Here is a 21,354-nt window from a genome sequence, read left to right as displayed (position 1 = left end):
TCCCCAGAACCCACAAATTGTGAAAAACGTCCAACAAATGTTAAAGAAGCATTATGGGGGAGGGCACGGTACTTGGTTCAGGCCAGGGCAGTGTCAGGGGACAGAATATCATTGCTCCTTTCCCCCACTTCACATTACAGGATAAGAGGTAAGCACCTGGGCTGGGTTTGTGGTTCAGTGGTAGAGCACTTGCCTAGCACGTGTGAGGCCCTGGGTTCAATTCACAGCACCACATATAAATAAATAAAATAAATGTTCATTGACACCTAAAAAATATTTTTTTAAAAAAGGTAGAACCTAACTGATAATTATGACATAACCTGTTGGTGAAAATCCAGTCTTTATCAAAGGGTGGTGGAAATTGCAGGCGGGAGTAATTTCTTGGGTGTTTTGGGGGATGAATGGCGTTATGATCCAGATTCAAACAAAAATTTTGCCTGCAGGTCCTCAGCGCTCTCCAGTAATCTGTCAGCATCATTGACTCCCTCTTCCTTCAAACCTGCTTGGTTTCAGGGAGAGATTTTCCAACCAGGTTCTCCAAGGGTATATATCCCCAGTTTGTTGCTAATGGGCTTTGTTTGTTTATTTCATGGGTTGAACCCTGGGACACTTGACTACCAGCCACATCCCCAGCCTATTTTTTTTTTTTTTTTTTTTAAAGAGAGAGAGAGAGGGGCTGGGGATGTGGCTCAAGCGGTAGCGCGCTCGCCTGGCATGCGTGCGGCCCGGGTTCGATCCTCAGCACCACATACCAACAAAGATGTTGTGTCCGCCAAAAACTAAAAAAATAAATAATTTATTTAAAAAAATGAGAGAGAGAGAGAATTTTTTTAATATTTATTTTTGAGTTTTCGGCAGACACAACATCTTTGTTTGTATGTGGTGCTGAGGATGGAACCCCGGCCGCATGCATGCCAGGCTAGCGCGCTACCGCTTGAGCCACATCCCCAGTACCCCCAGCCTAATTTTTATGTTTTATCTAGAGACGGGGTCTCACTGAGTTGCTTAGGGCCTTGCTAAATTGCTGTGGCTGGCTTTGAACTGGGGATCCTTCTACCTCTGCTTCCTGAGCTGCAGGGATTACAGGCCTCTGTGGGATTACACTTACCCAGTTGCACTTTAAAATTTATGTGACTTCCCAGGCAACAGTGAACCAACCTAGGTGTGTCTGGTAGTACATTCCTATTATCCAAACTATTTGGAGGCTCAGGCAGGAGGATCCCAAATTCAAGGCCAACCTGGACAATTTAGCAAGACTCTATCAAAATAAAAAACAGGGCTCTGTGGTAGTTCCCAGTATCCTCTCCAATTTTTTTTTCTTAATTTTAAAACAGGGTTCTTCCTAAATTGCCCACAATAGTCCCAATTTTTTTATTTTTATTTATTATTATTTTTTTTGTGTGTGTATGTGTGGTGCTGAGGATTGAACCCAGGGCCATGTGCATGATACGCAAGCACTTTACCAACCGAGCTATATCCCTAACCCAATAGCCTCAAATTTGTTATCCTCCTACTTTGGCCTCCCAATCCCTAGGATTACAGCATCTCAGAATAAAATTTTAAGAGGGGCTGAGGATGTAGTTCACTGGTTGAGTGCCTGTGGGTTCATTAACCTGGCTACTGGAAAGGTTTAGAGCCTGGTCACTTAAAATGAGTTCTGTACAGTGTCACTTGGGGGTTCTGTGAACTACAGCCTCTGAATCCCACCCTAGAATCCACTATTTTAAAGGATCCCCAGGTGATTCCTATGTCCCTTAACATTTGAGAAGTACCAGCCATGTACTATTCTTAGTGGTACATGTCTGTAATCTTTGTTACCAGGAAACTGAAGCAGGATTGAAAATTCAAGGCCAGCCTGTGCAATTTAGCAAGACCCTGCCTAAAAAAAAAAAAAAAAAAAAAAAAAATTAAATGGGCTGAGGATATAGGTCAGTGGTACAGTGCCGCTGGGTTTAATCCAGTACCAGAAAAACAAAAACAAAATAAAACAAAACAAAAAAAGCAAAGCAAAACAAAACAAAAAATTTGAGAAGTATTAGAGTATAGGTGGGTCACCTGCCTTATCACAGGTGAGGTGCCTTTTCAGTAAATTTCTGGAACCCTTTTTGTTTTTTCTGGGGGTGGGGTACTAGGGATTGGCATTTGACCACTGAGCTACATCCCCAGCCCTATTTTGTATTTTATTTAGAGACAAGGTCTCACCTGCCAATGTCTTGGCTTGGCACAGAATCACGAGCCACCACACAGCTTTGTAGATTCAAACAACAATCTTTATTCCCGAACTCACACCAGCCTCTACACACACGTTCTGGGGAAATCCAGTTCTGCTGCCCAATTCACCTACTCCAGGAGGCTTTCTTTTCCAATACTTTCTGAATCTCCCGAGAACTCAACCGGAGCTCAGGTAGGAGGAACGCCCTATTTCCAGCAGCAATAATCTTCAACCTCCAACTTCCCTAAAATCCATACTGTCTTAAACCGGGAACGCCTTAAACTTGTCTTAAACCCGGAATGCCCTAAACCCAAGGACCGGGATACTTCCTCAAACCTGATCAGCTCTAAACCCGGATCCGCCCTGGTCCTTGAGCAAGGTCACCTTACATGCAATGTCAACAGCGAAATTCCAAGGCAAGTCCATTTAACATGGGGTACGCTGGCAAGGAAATTTCGATGCGTCATTCCTACTTGGCAATGGCCCTCAGCACTCACCCAGTTGCTTAGCATCTCACCATTGCTGAGGCTGGCTTTGAACTCATCTTCCTCCTGTCTCAGCTTTCAGAGCTGCTGGGATCACAGGTATGCACCACCACGCTCGGCTTGGAAAGCTTTGTTTTTTGACCTGGAAATAACTCTCTTGGAGAGAATTTTTCAGGTAGAAAGGAGAGAAGACACAGAATCCAAGAATTCAAGATCTAGAATGTCTCTTAGATTCTTTAATGAGACTGTCAGCTTTTGAGTGTGGGGACAATTCAAACAATTTGAATTTCTTTTCTTTTTCCCCCTAATATTGGGGATTAAACCCATGAGTATTCTACCAGTGAACTACATCTGTGGCACTTTAATTTTATTTTTAAGAAATATTATTGTGGGGGCTGGGGATGTGGCTCAAGTGGTAGCGCGCTTGCCTGCTATGCGTGCGGCCCGGGTTCGATCCTTAGCACCACATACAAACAAAGATGTTGTGTCTGCCGATAACTAAAAAATAAATATTAAGATTCTCTCTCTCTCTCTCTCTCAAAAAAAAAGAAAAGAAAAAAAATATTATTGTGGGGGCTGGGGTTGTGGCTCAGAGGCAGAGCGCTGGCCTAGTGAATGCGAGGCCTTGGGTTTGATCCTCAGCACCACATAAAAAATAAATAAATAAAACAAAGGTGTTGTGTCCAACTACAACTAAAAAATAAATATTAAAAAATATTATTATGGATTTTGCTACATCCCCAGCCCTTTTACTTTACTATTTTGAGACAGGATCTCACTAAAAGATTGCCCAAGCTGGCCTCTAACTTGAAATCCTCCTGCCTCAGCCTCCTGAATAGCTGACATTATAGGCATATGCCACTGTATCACTGAATTTCTTATTAGGGGTTGGGAGTGTAGCTAAGTGATAGGGTTTGCACTTAGCCAGTATTAGGCTCTGGTTTCCATTCCCACTACTGGTAGTATTTTTTTTTTTTTTTTTTTTTTTTTGTGCTGGGGATTGAATCCAGGTCCTTGTGCATGCAAGGCAAGTACTCTACCAACTGAGCTATAGCACCCCAGCCACTGATGGCAGAGTTATGTCTAATAACCTGACATCTGCCTAACACTTTTTAAATAGCTTTATTTCCATTGTGAGATAATTAGGGATGTGGAAACTGAGGCTCAAAAAATTCAATGACTTTTCCAGTCTCTGGGCAGCAAGATGAAGAGCTCCCATTCTGCTTTAGAGTCCAGTTCTATTTCTAGCTTTTGGAATTAGAGTAAGGTTAATCTCATTTTACTTTTTTTCAGTGCTGGGGTTGGAACCCTGGGTCTGGCACATGCTAGGCAAGCCCTGTACTACTTATCTATACCCATATCCCTTGATTTCATCTTATTTTTCATCTTTTTTTTTTTTTTTTTTTTTTTTTTTGTACTGGGGATTGAACCTAGGGGTGCTCTACCAATGAGCTACATCCTCAGCCTTTTTGTTTTCTGTTTTGAGACAAGGTCTCCCTAAGTTGCAGAGGTTGCCCTTGAATTTGCTCTCCTGCCTCTGTCTCCGAAGTTACAGTGATTACAGGCCTGCACCACCACAACCAAGGGGTTCACTATGTTTGTTTGTTTTTGGTACTGGGGGTTGTACCCAGTGGTGCTTAGCCACTGAGCCACATCCCCAGGTCTATTTATTTATTTTTATTTTGAGACAGGGTTTCACTAAATTGCTTAGGGCCTCACTAAATTGCTGAGGCTGGTTTTGAACTTGCAATCCTCCTGCCTCAACCTCCCGAGTCGCTGGGATTACAGGCGTGCACCACTGTGCCCAGCTTCACTTTCATTCTTAAATCCTAGTACCTGATTTGGGTAAATCTACGTTAAATCTCTCTGTACCTCACTTTCCTCGTGATGTATAAAAGCGCACCTCTTGAGGTTGTAAGAATTGTAAAAGTGCTTCCAGTAATGTGCTCACGAAATTTTAGTTTTCCAGGTGTCCCCACCACTCTTTCCAGGAGTTCTGGTGAACACAGCACTGTGCCTGCCTGCCTCCAGAGGTCTTCCCTTTGACTTTTCTTCTTTCTGGAGGCTTTTCCTGATCTCTCCAGCCAGTTGCCTCCGACATGGTCTGTATTTGTGTTTGGGCGATCCACAGGCCTGGGAGGGTTTAATTAGGTACTTCCATGTACATGGCTTATTTTGGGCTTTCTCAGCGCTGAGTGGGTGGGAGATTGCTGGGGAATTCAGAGTTGGAAAAAAAAATAGTAGTCTCACAGGAAACAAACAAACAAACAAAATCCCTGGGCTCTTAAAGGTTGGCCCTACGAACATTTGCGCGCTGCTACCCGTCCGGCCGCCAGGAGGCGCGCGAGAAAGCTCCGGAAGTCTGGCCCAAGACCGCCAACGGGGCCTTCTTGTTACTCTTCCCTTCACTTCCGTTGAACATCGCGTCGTCGTTTGTCCTATGCGACTACCCGTCCGCATACGAATCTAACCCGGGAACTGAGTCGGAGGGGCGCGGTCTGTGCAGTTACTTGCCTGGATCTAGCCGACTTCTGACGTCCTCCTGACTAGCAAGATGTGCTCCCTGGGCTTGTTTCCCCCCCCGCCGCCTAGGGGTCAAGTCACCCAGTATGAGCACAATAACGAGCTGGTAACGGGCAATGATTACGAGAGCCCGCCTCCCGACTTCCGGGGCCAGGTAGTCTAGGCGTGGAGGGACCAGAGGCGTCGGGGCGGAGCAGGGAGAAATGGGGACCCGAGGGCTTGAGGCGTCGGTGGGGTCAGGAAACAGCCGGGGTGCACGGGAGAGTTGTAGGGTGGCAGTATATTTTAGAGCTGAACTTGGCTTGTAAGAGATGCCAAGGAGCTGTGGTTGGCGTTAGAAGGATGCGGAAAATGAGGATGGATCTGGGACGTGTGAGGATGCCGGAGAACTATTAAAAAAATAGGGGACAGTGTCTAGGAGAACTGGGAAAGCTTACTCCGGAACTTTTTTCCAGGGGAGTTCCTTGGAAGGAAAAGCAAGGGAAACTGATGTTTATCGAGTGTTTGTTAAGAGGAGGTTGAGTCAGGTGTTTTCTAAAGTGAACCCTGCGAAAAAGTATTCTAGTTTTACAGATAAGAGAGCCAAGATTTGTTTCTCTCTCACAAGTATTTATTTTGTGCAAATAGGAAAACAGGCCTCTGGAGCTTGTTTTTCTTAGCTCAGCCATGGGTTGGAGATGACAGGGAGTTCTGCAAAGATCTGGGGAAGAGTCTGACTCACTGTCAAACCCCTCACTTCTGGGCTATAGTGGATCGATCTTCCTATTCTACAACCGAACAAGGATCTGCTAAAGACCCCTGGGAGGCTGGACCAAAGCACAAGAACTGCTTTTATCCATCACCGGGAACAAGTGTGGAAGCGGTGTATCAACATTTGGTGAGGCATGGCAAAGGTTTCCTGGACCATGGGCTACAGATCCTGGAGAATCTGAGGTCACCACTCCTCTGCCTTGAGCTCCTCTTCAAAAGGCTGTTTTTTTGTTTTGTTTTTGTTTTGTTTTTTTTAATTTATACATGGACACAATATCTTTATTTTGTTTATTTATTTACTTTTTTTTTAATGTGGTGCTGAGGATCGAACCAGGTGCCTCACATGTTCAAAGCAAGTGCTCTGCCACTGAGCTACAATCCCAGCCCCAAAAGACTGTTTTATTCAGGCTCTCTCTCCATGAAAGCTGTCTATAATATAAAATCTTTTTTTTTTTTTTTTTTTTTTTTGGTGCTGGGGATTGAACCCAGGGGTGCTTTATCATTGAGCTACATCCCCAGCCCCCCCCCCCCCCTTTTTAAAAATATTTTTAGTTGTAGATGAACACTTTATTATTTATTTATTTTTATGTGGTGCTGAGGATTGAATCTGGTGCCTCACATATGCTAGGCAAGTGCTCCTACCATTGAGCTACAGCCCAGTGTCCCAGCCCTTTTTTTATTTTTAATTTTGAGACAGTGTCTTGGTAAGTTGCTGAGGCTGACCTCACACTTGTGATCCTCTGCTTCAGCTTCTGGAGTCATTGGGACTACAGGCATGTGTCACTGTGCCTGGCTTGTATATCAAATCATGTCAAATTTCTGGTTCTTATTGTGGAACACAAGATTGTGCAACAGTGGTTTCATTTAATCTCTGTTGACTTGTTTTGCTTTCTGGTTTGTGAACCTGCTCTTTTCTTCCAACTCATGCCATTGTCACTTTTGAGCTTTTATCTGAATCTTAGCAAGGTTAGTGTCAGGTTGTATGGATTAATCTCATACATACTTCATTCATATTTAGGAGTGGAGCCACACTACCTGGGTTCAGTTTCTTTTTTCTTTTTTTTTTTTTAAAGAGAGAGTGAGAGAGGAGAGAGAGAGAGGATTTTTAATATTTATTTTTTAGTTCTCGGCGGACATAACATCTTTGTTGGTATGTGGTGCTGAGGATCGAACCCGGGCCGCAAGCATGCCAGGCGAGCGCGCTACCGCTTGAGCCACATCCCCAGTCCATGGGTTCAGTTTCTGACTGTGCTATTTTTTAACTTTGTGACTTGGGCAAGTTTCTTAATTACTCTGTCCTTCATTTTCCTAATTTATGGGCTGGAACTTGTCTTACAAGGTTGTAGTGGTGATTAAATGAGTTAACGCATGTAAATTACTTATAGAACAAGGCCTAGCACACATTAATCCCTTCAGTCATCATCATTATTACCATTGTCATCTATAGGAAGAAATTCCTAGAAATTAAGTTGCTGGGTTCCAGGGTATATTCATTCATTTATTTTGTGAGCTGTTCCCGAATAGTCCTTTATTAAAATTGTATACATATATGGTTCTATGAACAGCACATGAGTTCCCTACCTGTGTGTTACTAAACTGTGATGTTTGATATTGCAGTACAGTTTAATTTGCATGTGTAAGTGAAGTTGAACATCAATTCACTGTCTGAGCCATTTGCTCCCCGGCTCTTTTTTGGCTCCTACCTCTGGTTGTTGCTTTTCATTCTTTTTTTTTTTTTTAATTTTTTTGTAGTTGTAGATGGGCAGAATATCTTTATTTTATTTGTTTATTTTTATGTGGTGCTGAGGATCGAACCCGGGTCCCACCCGTGCTAGGGGAGCACTCTACCGTTGAGCCACAATCCCAGCCCTTTATTTATTTTTATGTGGTGCTGAGGATGGAACCCAGTACCTCGCACATGCTAGGCAAGCGCTCTGCCGCTGAGCTACAGCCCCAGTCCTCTCATTCTTTTTGTTGGCTTCCCTTCCTGATGTCCCTTAAATGTTGTTCCTGTTGCTGGACTTCCAGTTGATGAAGCAGAGCTGGGTGTTCACTTGTTTGTCACATATTCCCGTTTAGATACTCCACAGATGTTGCATGTTAAGCCTGTTTAAATTCAGTATCTCCATTTCCCTCTTCAATCAGGCTTCTTCGGGGGCTGGGGATGTGGCTCAAGCGGTAGCACGCTCGCCTGGCATGCGTGCAGCCCGGGTTCGATCCTCAGCACCACATACAAAGATGTTGTGTCCACCGAAAACTAAAAAATAAATATTAAAAAAAAAAAAATCAGGCTTCTTCCTTGGGGTTTTTCATTTCAAGGAATGGCTGTATTATTCAGGAGCAGAAGGTTTTAAGATAGGCTCTGAGGCAAATAGACAGTTTTTTTATTTTTTATTTTTATTTATTTATTTATTTTAAGGTGCTGGGGATTGAACCCAGGGCCTTGTGCATGTCAGGCAAACACTCTACCAACTGAGCTACATCCCTAGCCCCTTCCTTATTCTTTTATTCCCCATTTATATCACCTTGATTCCTGCCCGTGTCCTGCGCAGGCGGTGGAAATGGGGTTCCCCTTGGTGGAATGGACTGGCTGAGAAATAAAAGCTAAGAAAAATAGAACCAATGAAAAAACCACAGGTCGCAGAAAATTGTTTCAAAAGTTGGGGCAGGTCGGGCAAGCTGATCAGACGGATTGAGCTTCTATACTCTGGCAAAATGGAGCCTGCGCCTGCTTTATTTATATTGGGAAATATCAAAGCCCTTCCATAGAATGTTCTTCACCAAAAAAAGTTAAAGTTGGGTGTCGCGTCTACCCGCCGGCAGGAAAGACGACAACAGCAGGATTCTTCTTTAACACCCTTTATTGGAAGCTTCCATGAGGTATAGATGAGAGAAAAAAGGGCCCCGAGCCCGAGAAAACCACCCCTTATATACTTCAGCTGCAGCCCTGCTCGTACACCATTGGACAAAGAGTGCATAGCAACACAGCAGCAGCCAATGGAATGATAGACCCAGCACTTGCACATAATGCAAGAGACACCCAGCTCCAGATTGTGCAAAGCAACAAGCACTTCTTGAAAACAGTTTGTTCCAGGAGCTGGACAATTGATACATTGTATTCTAGGGAGTGGCTGAAAACAAAGAACTGGGTCTCAGCCCAAGAATTAGGCTCACGCCCACACAAGGCAGCACAGCAAAATGGCTCTCTACAGTTGGGCTGTCCAGTTCCCCATCTCTGGAGCTACTATGAGGGATTTTCCTAATAGAGCAGAGATAAAGGTCACGTGCATTGGGCAATCTGTTGCCCTGGGAGAACCACAGACAAAGAGTTTGCGATGCCAAACCTAAATCTCCCTGGCCACCATACTGATAGAAGACCCTCATGTAATTCACTGATGGCTTCCTGCACTTGATCAGATGTCTTCCCCATCACTTATAGTGGTGTTGAACCCAGGGGCTCTCTACCACTGAACTTCATCCCCAGTCCTTTTTATTTTTTTTTAAATTTAGTATATACAATCATATGTACATGTGATGAACCTTTATTTTTATTTATTTTTATGTGATGCTGAGAATTGAACCAGTGTCTCACACATGCTAGGCAAGTACTTTACCACTGAGCCACAATCCCAGCCCCCAGCCTGTTTTATTTTGAGAGAAGTTCTCCTAAGTTGTTGAGGCTGGCCTTGAACTGTGATCTTCTTGCTTCAGTCTCTAAAGTGGTTGGGATTACAAGCATGTGCTATTGTCTCTGCTACTTTGCTCATATTAGACTCTTCATACTCAGATTACTTGTCTAAAATTTCTGTGTTTACAATGCCTATTTTGTAGGCTTTTTAAAAATATATTTTAGTTGTAGATGAACACAATACCTTTGCTTTATTTATTTTTATGTGGTCCCAAGGATCGAATCCAGTATCCCATACATGCCAGGCAAGTACTCAACTATGAGCTACAACCCCAGCCCATGTAAGTTTATATATATATATATATATATATATATATATATATATATATATATTATTTATTTATTTTAGTTGTAGGTGGACACAATACCTTTATTTTATTTATTTATTTATTTATTTATTTTTAAAGAGAGAGTGATAGAGGGGAGAGAGAGAGAGAGAGAGAGAGAATTTTTAATATTTATTTTTTAGTTCTTGGTGGACACAACATCTTTGTTTGTATGTGGTGCTGAGGATCGAACCCGGGCCGCACGCATGCCAGGCGAGCGCGCTACCGCTTGAGCCACATCCCCAGCCCCTTTATTTATTTTTTTTTCACGTGGTGCTAAGGATTGAACTCAGCGCCTTGCACATGCTTGGCAAGCGCTCTTCCACTGAGCTACAACCCCAGCCCTGTGTAGGGTTTTGGTAATGGCCAAAGGAGATCACTCAAGGCACCTAACCCAGAACCTAGCACATTATGAACATATTAACTGTTGTAGTTGCTGCTTGGTATTGCCCTTATTATGTCTAATTATTTCTCAAATTTTGTGTATTCTACTCCCTAAATCTGTCAGATCTATCTCCTTTTCTGCATCCCTACTGGTTCAGGCCACTTCATCTTTGTTTTGGAGAAGTCCTGAAGTAACTTCATAACTGATTCCTTTTTCTCCATTTTGGTTCCTTCTAATGTCTTTCCACACTGATCCTTCTGAAATGCTAATGCTTTATTCTCTTGCTTCAAACCCTTCCAGGGTTTCCCTTTTACTGTCTTAGTGCAAGTTCAGACTTCTTGACTGGCTCAGAAAGCCCCAAAGACCTCTGAGCCTTAGTTGCCTCATCTGTAAATGGGCAAAATACTATTTAGAAGATTTGTGTGATAGGTAAATGAAAGGACAAAACATAAAGTGCCTGGTACCTAGTTGGCACTCATTAAGCATGAGTGCCCTTACTTTTTTTTTTTTTTTTTTTTTTGTGGTGCTGGGGATTGAACCCAGGGTCCTATGCATGCAAGGCAAGCACTCTACCAACTGAGCTATATCTCCACCCCTGCCCTTACTTTTTTTTTTTTTAATATTTTTTTAGTTATACATTGACACAATATCTTTATTTTGTTTATTTATTTTTATGAGGTGCTGAGGATCGAACCCAGGGTCTCTCACGTGCGAGGCAAGAGCTTTACCACTGAGCCATGACCCCAGCCCCTGCCCTTACTTTTGTTTTTTTTTAAGAGAGGAGGGAGAGAGAGAGAGAGAATTTTTTTAATATTATTTTTTTTAGTTATTGGTGGACACAACATCTTTGTTTGTATGTGGTGCTGAGGATCGAACCCGGGCCGCACGCATGCCAGGCGAGCGAGCTACCGCTTGAGCCACATCCCCAGCCCCTGCCCTTACTTTTAATACATGTTTAGTGAAAGAATGAAATGTATATAGGGGGACTTGGGATCAGAATAATCTGAGTCATGGTTTTATTTCCTTATCAGGCGTGATGTGGGCCTTTTTGGGGTGCTGAATGAAATTGCAAACTCAGAGGAAGAGGGTAAGTGTTTGTCCCTCCAGCTTCCTCTAGTTTTCTGGTTGGTATCTCCTATCAGCCTATCTCCTCACATTCTTCTTGAATTCACCGCAGTACCTATTTGCCTGGCCTTTTTCCTGTTAGCCCCATTTTTTTCCTGTCATCTTTCTCCCCTTCTACTACCCTTATAACCCAGAATAGGTGTAAAGAGGGAAGTGTCCAGAGTCCTTACTGGGCAGAGGGACTTGGGAAGTGCTTGTTCTTGCTTGTTCTCACCTGAGAGAGTACTGCTTAGTAAGTGCCCTAATTTTGAATGGTGTATCAGAGTTGTTTCCTTAACCCCACAGTTTTTGAATGGGTGAAGACGGCATCCAGCTGGGCCCTGGCACTCTGTCGTTGGGCCTCCTCCCTCCATGGGTCCCTGTTCCCTCACCTGTCTGTAAGTTTGACTTCCTTCTGGCCCTCCCTGGGCACTATTCCCTCATCACCCCTTTCCTATTCTTTGAGATCAGAGTTGGGTGGGGTGATTTCAGAGGGCAGAAGTGGTCCAGTTAAGTAACCCTGGGGGGGGGATGACTCCTTTTGTCCCAGTGTGTACTCTCTCTGCTTTCTCCCCCCCCCCACCCCACACACACACTCTTTTTTTTTTTTAATGGACTTTCAATTTATTTATTTATATATGGTGCTCAGAATTGAACCCAGTGCCTCATACGTGCTAGGCAAGTGCTCTACCACTGAGCTACAACCCAGCCCTCTGCTTTGTTCTTATAGCTCAGGAGTGAAGATCTGATTGCTGAATTTGCCCAAGTCACAAATTGGTGAGTACACAAGCTCTGGGGCCTTGTTGGAGGAGTTGTGAACCTTGGAATTTCTTTTGGGGATAGGGAAGTCAAGATGGAGACTTCTTCCATTCCTTTCCTGACTGTTCACCACATTTTCATTCTTCCTACTCACAAAAGGAGTAAAAGAAAAAGTAAATAACAAACATCTTTTCACATGGAAGGGAATGTTGGATTGGGGTGTGGGAAGAACAAATGTCAACCGAACTCACTTCTGCCCAGGTCCAGCTGCTGCTTGAGGGTCTTTGCATGGCATCCTCACACCAACAAGTTTGCGGTGGCCCTGCAGGATGACACCATTCGTGTGTATAATGCCAACAGGTATGTGTAGGTGTATGAGGCCAGCTCTGACTTGTCATTCTCCCTTCCTTCCAGCCTTGATCCCAGGGAAGTGTGTAGTTCTTGAGCCTGGTCCACAGGGTTCCTTCCAGAACTGGGTTCAGGGATGTTTCATAACTAGATGTGCCCTTTTTTTTTTTTTTTTTTTTTTTTTTGGTGCTAGGGATTGAACCCAGGGCCTTGTGCAAATGAGGCAAGCACTCTACCAACTGAGCTATGTCCCTAGCCTGATGTGCCCTTTTTCTAGATCTAGCTTTTATCTTACCCACAATATCCCTGATTCTCCTGGGCCCTGGCTGGATTAGCTTTCTTCTCTGTGATTCTCCCTCCTTAACTACACTCAGGTCTCCTGAGTGTTAATGTCCCTGCTTTGATTCAGTTCCCTACTTTTTCATTCCAGCACTATAATTCCTTCCCTGAAGCATCGGCTACAGCGAAATGTGGCAGCTCTGGCCTGGAAGCCTCTCAGTGCCTCTGTCTTGGCTGTGGCCTGCCAGAGCTGTATTCTCATATGGACTCTAGACCCTACTTCCTTGTCTACCCGGTGAGTCCTGGCAGCCTGCTTTGGCAACCTGTCTTAATTTGGCCATCCCATGGGTGGTGGGTGGTGAGAGTTTTTGGAAGAAGTTCTTTGTCCTCACAGTACTTCTCTGGGGTATGATAAAAGAAGCATTTAAGGTCAAGGTGGTGTGCTACAGTTCCATCCCTTTCTCTAGATTTTGTAATCTAGAGAAAGGGATGGAACTAGGGGCTTCTGGAATTATGAGGACAATATATATATGGGTCATGGAACAGAAAGACCATCTCTTCTAAGGTACTGTGCAGATACACATTTAAAGGAAAGTAGAAGAGAATGAGTACCCATGAGTATAGAAACCATCACAATGTAGAACTAGAATCCTCATGAGAACTAACTAAAAATAAAACCAAAAACTATTTTAAAAATTATGATTGAAGAAAAAAATCTTTTGGCTAGGTTAATTAATAACAAGAGAAAAATCTAAGTGCACTATTTTCAGGACTGGTGTGTGCTTGTAGTCCCGGCTATTCAAGAGGCTGAGATAGGAGTCCAGAAGTTTGAAACTAGCTTGGACAACATAGCAAGACAAGACCTTGTCTAAAAAAAAGAACGAGCCGAGCACTATGGTGCACACACATGTAATCCCAGAATTTGGGAGTCTGAGGCAGAAGGATTGAAGTTCAAAGTCAGCCTTAGCAATTTAGTGAGGCCCTGTCTCAAAACAGAAAGGGGCTGGGAATGTAGTTCAGTGATAAAGCACCCCTGGGTTCAATTCCCAGTACCAAATAAACAAATAGACAAAAACGGAGAAAGAACAGATATGGAAGAAAAAAGTTTATGAAAATTGGGGGCTGGGGTTGTGGCTCAGCAGTAGAGCACTTGCCTAGCATGTGCGAGGCCCTGGGTTTGATCCTCGGCACCACATAAAAATAAATAAAATAAAGGTATGTGTCCAGCTACAACTGAAAAAAAAGACCAACAAATTGGAAGCGTATAAATGTTTGGTTTCTAGTAAAATGTTACGAAAGTGGATTGTAGAAGAAAAGGATAAACTGTGCCACTAAAAAAGATGCTATACTGAGATGGTTTTATGAAAGTCATATGAAATTATCCCAAGAATAGATAATCTCTGTTATTTGGACTATTCCACATCAAAGAAAATTTTGGAAAACTTGATTGCGTGTGTGTGTGAGAGAGATACTGCAGTACTTTACCATTGAGCTACACACTTGTCCCTTTAAAAATCTTTTTTATTTTGAGGCAACATCAAGTTGCTAAGAGTCTGGCTAAATTGCTGAGGCTGGCCTGGAACTTGGGATCCTCCTGCCTCAGCCTCTAGAGTCGCTGGGATAATGGACATGTACCAAAGGTGTACCACCAGTATACCCACTGGTCTCAGTTTCATTGATGACAAATAAAACTAAGAAACTTGTGTATGACTGTCACAACAAATCCTATTAGTGTGTATATCTATAATGCACCAGTAAAAAAGTGTGGGAATAAAAAAACCCCAGGAAACTGATATATGTACATTGTTATTAACCAAAGTCCAGACATTATTTGGATTTCACCGTTTTTTAATGCCCTCTTTCTAAGAAAGTTGCAGGATCCATCCTAATATTTTTTAAAAATTTTATTTATCTTATTCATTTTAGTTATTGATGGACTTTTATTTTTTATTTATATGTGGTGCTGAGAGTCGAACCCAGTGTCTTACATATTCAAGGCAAGTGCTCTACCACTGAGCCACAACCTAGCCCCGCCCTAACTAATTTTTCTGAAACTAATATAACCCTATCACCTACCTGACAATAGATTGGATTTTTCCCCCTTCAATGCTGGGGATTGAACCTAGGGCCTTATACATGTTAGGCAAGTGTTCTACCACTGAGCTATATCCCAGCCCCCTACCTGACAATAGGTAATACAAGAGAGGGTTTTTTTTTGGGGGGAGGGGGTGGCGCATACTGGGAATTAAACCCAGGGATGCTTTACCACTGAGCTATATCCCCAGTTCTTTTTATTTTTAAAAATTTTGTCTTTTTTTTTTTTAAATTTTGTCTTTTTTTTTTTTTTTAATGGACAGCATGCCTTTATTTTGTTTTATTTTTATGTGGTGTTGATGATTGAACCCAGTGCCTTACACATGTGAGGCAAGTGCTCTGCTGCTGAACTACATCCCCAGCCCTAAAATTTTATTATTTGTTTATTTATTTTTTACAGTGATGGGAATTGAGTCCAGTGCCTTGCACATTATTAGCCAGTGTTATACTATTGAGCTACATCCACAGTTCTTATTTTTTGAGAGTGGCTTCAAACTTGAGACCCTCCTGCCTCAACTTCCCTCCATAGTTATTGGGATTACATGTGTTCCCCTGTGCCTGGCAAATTTAGTATACTTCCAATCGGAATTGGCAAATGATAATTAGAATTCTTAAAGAATAAATGTGAATCAATTACTTTCAAAAGTTAGAATAGTGAAGGATGACTTGCCTTACCAGGTATTAAAGAAAGTTATTGAGTTATTGACACAACAATAGAAAAACAGGGCCTGGGAGTATAGCTAAGTGGTAGAACACTTGCCTAGCATGCATGGAACCCTGGATTCAATCCCCAGTGCTACCAGAAATAAAAAAGAAAAATAGATTGATGTAACAGAATAACATTCAGGAACAGATTTTAGGATATATGGAAATTTAATGTATGATAAAGTTGGTTTTTCATTGCAAAAAATGATGGGGCTGGGGCTGTAGCTCAGTGGTAGAGTCCTTGCCTCACATGTGTGAGGCACTGGGTTTGATCCTCAGCACCATATAAAAATAAAGACATAAAAAGATACTGTGTCCATTAAAAAAAAAAAAAAGCCATTAAAAAAAAATGACCTGGACCTGGTGGCACACACCAGTAATCCCAGCAACTTGGTAGGCTGAGGCAGGAGGAGTTGCCCAGGCTGGGCTACTTACTATCTCAAAGTAATATTTTTTAAAAAGGGTTGGGTGTGACTCAGTGGTAGATTGCCCATGGTTTCAGTCCCCAGTACCAGTTGGTCAATCAGTTAATTAAAATACAAATATGAAGTTTAACCCTGTCTCAAATGATTACATGGCATGTATATGTAATCATTGCATTCAGAAGACTGAGGCAGGAGGATTTTGAGTTCAGGTATAATCTTGGCAATTTTTTTCCCCAGTAATAATGGGTATTGAACTCAGGGCTTCATGTTTGCTAGGTAAAGATGTGCTACCGCTGAGCTACATCCCAGCCCTAACCTGAACAATTTAGCAAGACTCAGTCTCAAGAAAGAAAAGAAGCCGAGTGCAGTAGCGCATGTCTGTAATCCCAGTGGTTCAGGAGGTTGAGGCAGGAGGATTGCAAGTTCAAAGCCAGCCTCAGCAAAAGTGAGGTGCTAAGCAACCTAAGTTCTCTAAATAAAATATTGATAATTATTTTTTTTAAAGTTGTAAGCTTTTTATTCCTGAATTATAGTTAAAACTCTGCGCTACACAAATGACAATACAAGAGATGTGGATAAAGAAAAAAATTGTGATACTGGGGATGGAATCTAGGATGCTCTTATCACTGAGTTACTCCTTCCTTTTTTATTTTTTATTCTGAGCAGAGTCTCACTAAGTTTCTGAGGCTGGCCTTGAATCCTCCTGTCTTGGAATCCTCCTGTCTCAGTCTCGAGAGTAGCTGGAGTTATAGGCTTGCACAACTGCAGTAGGCTGAATATAGAAAATATTTTATACAATGAAATGTCCATTTGTAGAAGCACATCTAAACAAATTATATTTGATGTATAAAGCAGAGCCCTAAAAAGAATGAGAATAGAGCTGTATAAACTGATTAGAAAAGATAGCTCTGAAATGTTTTTTTCTTTGTACTGGGAATTGAACTTAAGTGCTTTTTTCACTGTGCTAAGTCCCTAGGCTCCCCCTCTCCCCTTTTTAAATTAATTTCAAGACAGGGTTTTGGGCTGGGGATGTGGCTCAAGCGGTAGTGCGCTCGCCTGGCATGCGTGCGGCCCGGGTTCGATCCTCAGCACCACATACAAACAAAGATGTTGTGTCCGCCGAAAACTAAAAAATAAATATTAAAAAAAAAAAAAGACAGGGTTTTGCTAAATTGCTGAGGCTGGCCTTGAACTTGTGATCCTCCTGCCTCTGCCTCCTGAGTCCCTGGGATTACAGCCATGTGTGCCTCTGTGCCCAGCTGCTGTGCTTTATTTTATTTCTTTGGTACTAGGGATTGAACCTACAGGGGCTTTACTACTGAACCACAACCCCTGCCCTTTTTATTTTTTATTTTGAGATATGTTCTTGCTAACTGGCTTAGGGCCAGACTAAATTGCTGAGGCTGGCCTTTAACTTGTGATTCCCCTGTAACCACCTCCCAAACTACTGGGATCATAGGTATGCACCACCACATCCAGCTGTGACATATTTTAAAGTTGAAAATGGTTGTACATCAGTGGCCTGTGACCTCATTGGGATTAAAGGTGATTGTAGTTTGGTGGAAAGGGGAAAGTTTGGTATTGTGGTATTAATTAGGTAGTAGCCTGTCCGTGTCAGGCCAATTACATGGCTTTGAAAATAGAGATGAATGACAGGGCAGAAAATCAGGCATGGTGATGCATGCCTGTAATCCGACCAACTAGGGAGGCTAAGGCAAGAGAATTGCAAGTTTGAAGCTAGCCTCAGCAACTTAGTGAGATCCGGTCTCATGAAAAATAAAAAGAGCTGGGTATGTGATTGGTAGAGAGCCCTTGAGTTTAATTCCTAGTACCAAAAAAAAAAAAAAAAAAAAAAGAAAGAAAGAAAGAAAAGGGACAGCAGGTGCCATCACTTATTTCCCAGCAAAAATCATTGTGTGGCACAGAGATAGGAGACATCCTAACAAAGATAGGTAGAAAAGCAGTTTTGGAGCTTTGGGGACTGGGAGGTAACTCTGAGAAGTGTTAGGAACCTTGAGATTATGTCATCAATGATCCTAACACTGGGCTGGATGGCCTGTGGGGACAGGGCTGTCTTTTAGGGGGAGCATGACACTCAGTGTCCTTCTGTCTGCCTTTACTGGTCAGAAGTTGTCTCCTGGGGTGAGGAGTGAAAGCTTACTTCTTTTTTTTTTTTTTTTTTTTTTTTAAGAGAGAGTGAGAGAGGAGAGTGAGAGAGAGTGAGAGAGAATTTTTTTTTAATATTTATTTTTTAGTTCTCGGCGGACACAACATCTTTGTTGGTATGTGGTGCTGAGGATCGAACCCGGGCCGCACGCATGCCAGGCGAGCGCGCTACAGCTTGAGCCACATCCCCATCCCCGAAAGCTTACTTCTTTTCACTCTGGCCTTGACATTACACATCACCCATTAATGGCAGTGATTTCCTTCCTTTGCCTTTTTTTTCCCCTTTAATTTCCATGATTGTTACCCCTTTTCCCCATCCTAGATTTGAGCTGGGAGGTACTATTGAGATTGGGAGGTGTTAGGAGAAGCAAAGAAATGAAATCACAATGCTTTCTTTTATCTACTGATCCCATACCTTCTATTTTGTCAGACCTTCTTCTGGCTGTGCCCAGGTATTGTCTCATCCTGGACACACACCTGTCACCAGCTTGGCCTGGGCCCCCAGTGGGGGGCGGCTGCTCTCAGCCTCACCTGTGGATGCTGCAATCCTGGTGAGTTGGTCCTATCCTCTCCCTAACCCCTGCTTTTTTTTTTTTTTTTTTTTTTTTTTTGCCATGCTGAGGATGGAACCCAGGGTCTTACATATGCTAGAAAAATGCTATACCACTGAGCCACATCCCCAATCTTGTACCCCTCATGCCATCTCAGCTTCTACTCTGACTTGAGGCAAGAAGTTTTTTTCCTGGTGTTGGAAAATATCATGTGGGAGGGAGTGGGATCCTTGTCCAATCTTTAGCTTATCATGGAAGCAGTTTTACCATTGGCACCCTCACAGACTTTAGGTGTCTGCTTTCATTGTAAACATAAATCCATGTCCTCATGTTTAACAGTCTCTTTTGTGTACATTAAAGAGGGTAGCCCACTGTAAGCTGATGGGGTGCTTGAGTTTCCTTTGTCTCACTCTCCTGCTTCCTCACCTAGGTGTGGGACATCTCAACAGAGATCTGTGTCCCGCTTCCATGGTTTCGAGGAGGCGGAGTTACTAACTTGTTGTGGTCCCCAGATGGCAGCAAAGTCCTGGCCACCACTCCTTCAGCTGTCTTTCGGTATAAGGGGAGGGTAAGGGTAAGGACCTAGAGAAAGGCACTTGGTTTGGTACCTGGAACCTGACCCTGGGACTGCCAGAGGGAGGGGGTCCAGGTGTAGGAGCCTGGAGGCCCTAAGCTATAATTTATCTCTCTGGCTCAGAGTCTGGGAGGCCCAGATGTGGACTTGTGAGAGATGGCCTACTCTGTCAGGGCGCTGTCAGGTAAGGAGACTGATTCACAGAAGCTGGGGAGGTGGTATGTCCAGTAGACTCTAAATTCCCCAAGCCTAGCTCCCTACCTCCTATATTAGTTCCTTTCTGCATCACCCTATAGACTTCCCTTCCCCTGCCTTTTGCCTCCTGACCCCAGACTGGCTGCTGGAGCCCAGATGGAAAACGACTGCTGTTCACTGTATTGGGGGAACCACTGATTTACTCCTTGTTATTCCCAGAACGTTGTGGTGAGTTAGGGCAATACTTCAGAATGTAGAATGTCTGGGACAATCGGAGGGAGGCAGCAACCTGTAGGATGGTAACGTGATGGGTAAAGGGAAGTACAGAAGCTTAGGAGACTTCAGAAATATTGATGAGCTGACTGGGGATCAATAGGAAGGGTGTTTTCTGTACTTCTCAGAACCTTTCCCATTATCTACAGGTGAGGGGAAAGGGCGCGTTGGAGGTGCAAAGTCAGCGACGATTGTGGCAGATCTGTCTGAAACAACAATACAGACACCAGATGGTGAGGAGAGGTGAGCTGAGTGTGGGAGGAAAGGAGGGAGTGTGAAAAAGAAAGGTGGCAAGGGCCACACTGAACACTTCTTGTCCTGGCCTATAGGCTCGGGGGAGAGGCCCACTCCATGGTCTGGGACCCCAGTGGGGAGCGTCTGGCTGTGCTTATGAAAGGTGAGACAGAGGGTAGGGCTTTGCTTAGGTCAGTTTTCCCTATTAATCAAGTGTGTCCACGCCTCTAGTTTTCTGCCCCTGCTCTGGAACTCCACTGCTACTCGAGTTCCCTCTGTCAGTGGACCCATTTCTTTTTTTGTGGTCCTGGGAAACAAATCCAGGGCTTCATGCATGCTAGACAAGTGCCCTGCCACTGAACAACACCCCTAGCACTGGACCTATTTCTTCTAGGAAACCCACGGGTACAGGATGGGAAACCAGTCATCCTCCTTTTTCGCACTCGAAACAGCCCTGTGTTTGAGCTGCTTCCTTGGTAAGTGCTGGGCAGGCATTTAGGTCTGGGTTCCTGGCCACTCTCACACTAAACCCACAAGCCACTACAGGTACAACCTCCTGTTGCCTCTCACTTATTCCTATGCTTCCCCTAGTGGCATTATCCAGGGTGAGCCAGGAGCCCAGGCCCAGCTCATCACTTTCCATCCTTCCTTCAATAAAGGGGCCCTGCTAAGTGTGGTGAGTAGGCCAGGCTGCTGGGATTTTGGGGACTGGGGTAGAGAAGCTGAGGGCCCTTGACTGCTGTGTGGCTCTACCATGAGGCTGCCTTGGGACCCAGGATTTAATTTTTTTCCCTCTTATTGTCCTGCAGTGCTGGTCCACAGGCCGGATCGCCCACATCCCTTTGTACTTTGTCAATGCCCAGTTTCCACATTTTAGTCCAGTGCTTGGCCGGAGCCAAGAGCCCCCAGCTGGTGGAGGCTCTGTTCATGATCTGCCACTATTTACTGAGACATCCCCAAGCTCTGCCCCTTGGGACCCTCTCCCAGGGCCACCAACTCTTCAGCCCCACTCTCCTCATCCCCACCTCTAATTAAAGGTTTGTTTTCCATTCAGTTATTGGACTATCTTTTCTAGGGGAATTGCAGTGGGGCAGGGGGCAAGGATTTGGGAATAAGTTCCTGCTTTGTTGCTTTTTATCTGCTACTTTTGAATTCTTCAGTTATTTAACCCTAGGAACTAGATTCTTTTAAAAAATGACTGGAAAATCAAAACCAAGAAGTTAGTGTTGAGGAAAACTTGTAGCATAAGGACTTGCACATATTAGATGTTTTGCTTTT

The 21,354-nt window shown here is 43.5% G+C and overlaps 1 protein-coding gene across 1 annotated transcript; it reads left to right on the top strand.

The window, feature by feature from the left end:
- Positions 1-5,091: 5,091 nt before the first annotated feature.
- Positions 5,092-21,219, top strand: AAAS (aladin WD repeat nucleoporin). Its single transcript, XM_081310432.1, has 16 exons — positions 5,092-5,374; positions 5,970-6,097; positions 11,401-11,456; positions 11,780-11,871; positions 12,204-12,250; positions 12,494-12,592; positions 13,011-13,154; positions 18,680-18,800; positions 19,231-19,355; positions 19,498-19,558; positions 19,707-19,797; positions 19,992-20,085; positions 20,172-20,239; positions 20,471-20,552; positions 20,668-20,752; positions 20,886-21,219. The coding sequence occupies exons 1-16, from the start codon at positions 5,252-5,254 to the stop codon at positions 21,105-21,107; spliced, it is 1,638 nt and encodes a 545-aa protein (XP_081166558.1). The 5' UTR covers positions 5,092-5,251; the 3' UTR covers positions 21,108-21,219.
- The last annotated feature ends 135 nt before the right edge of the window (positions 21,220-21,354 follow it).

This window comes from Spermophilus citellus, assembly GCF_964194105.1.
Source record: "Spermophilus citellus genome assembly, chromosome: 10".
NCBI lineage: Eukaryota > Metazoa > Chordata > Mammalia > Rodentia > Sciuridae > Spermophilus > Spermophilus citellus.
Note: the sequence above shows the minus strand (reverse complement) of the source record. Positions and strands in the feature narration are given on the sequence as shown.

Bases quoted from the DNA above. Each gene is read 5' to 3' on its own strand.
- AAAS (XM_081310432.1), top strand. From the start codon at position 5,252: ATGTGCTCCCTGGGCTTGTTTCCCCCCCCGCCGCCTAGGGGTCAAGTC. The intron at 19,356-19,497 runs GTATAAGGGGAG...TCTCTGGCTCAG, and splicing joins ACTCCTTCAGCTGTCTTTCG to AGTCTGGGAGGCCCAGATGT. The intron at 20,553-20,667 runs GTAAGTGCTGGG...TGCTTCCCCTAG, and splicing joins GTGTTTGAGCTGCTTCCTTG to TGGCATTATCCAGGGTGAGC.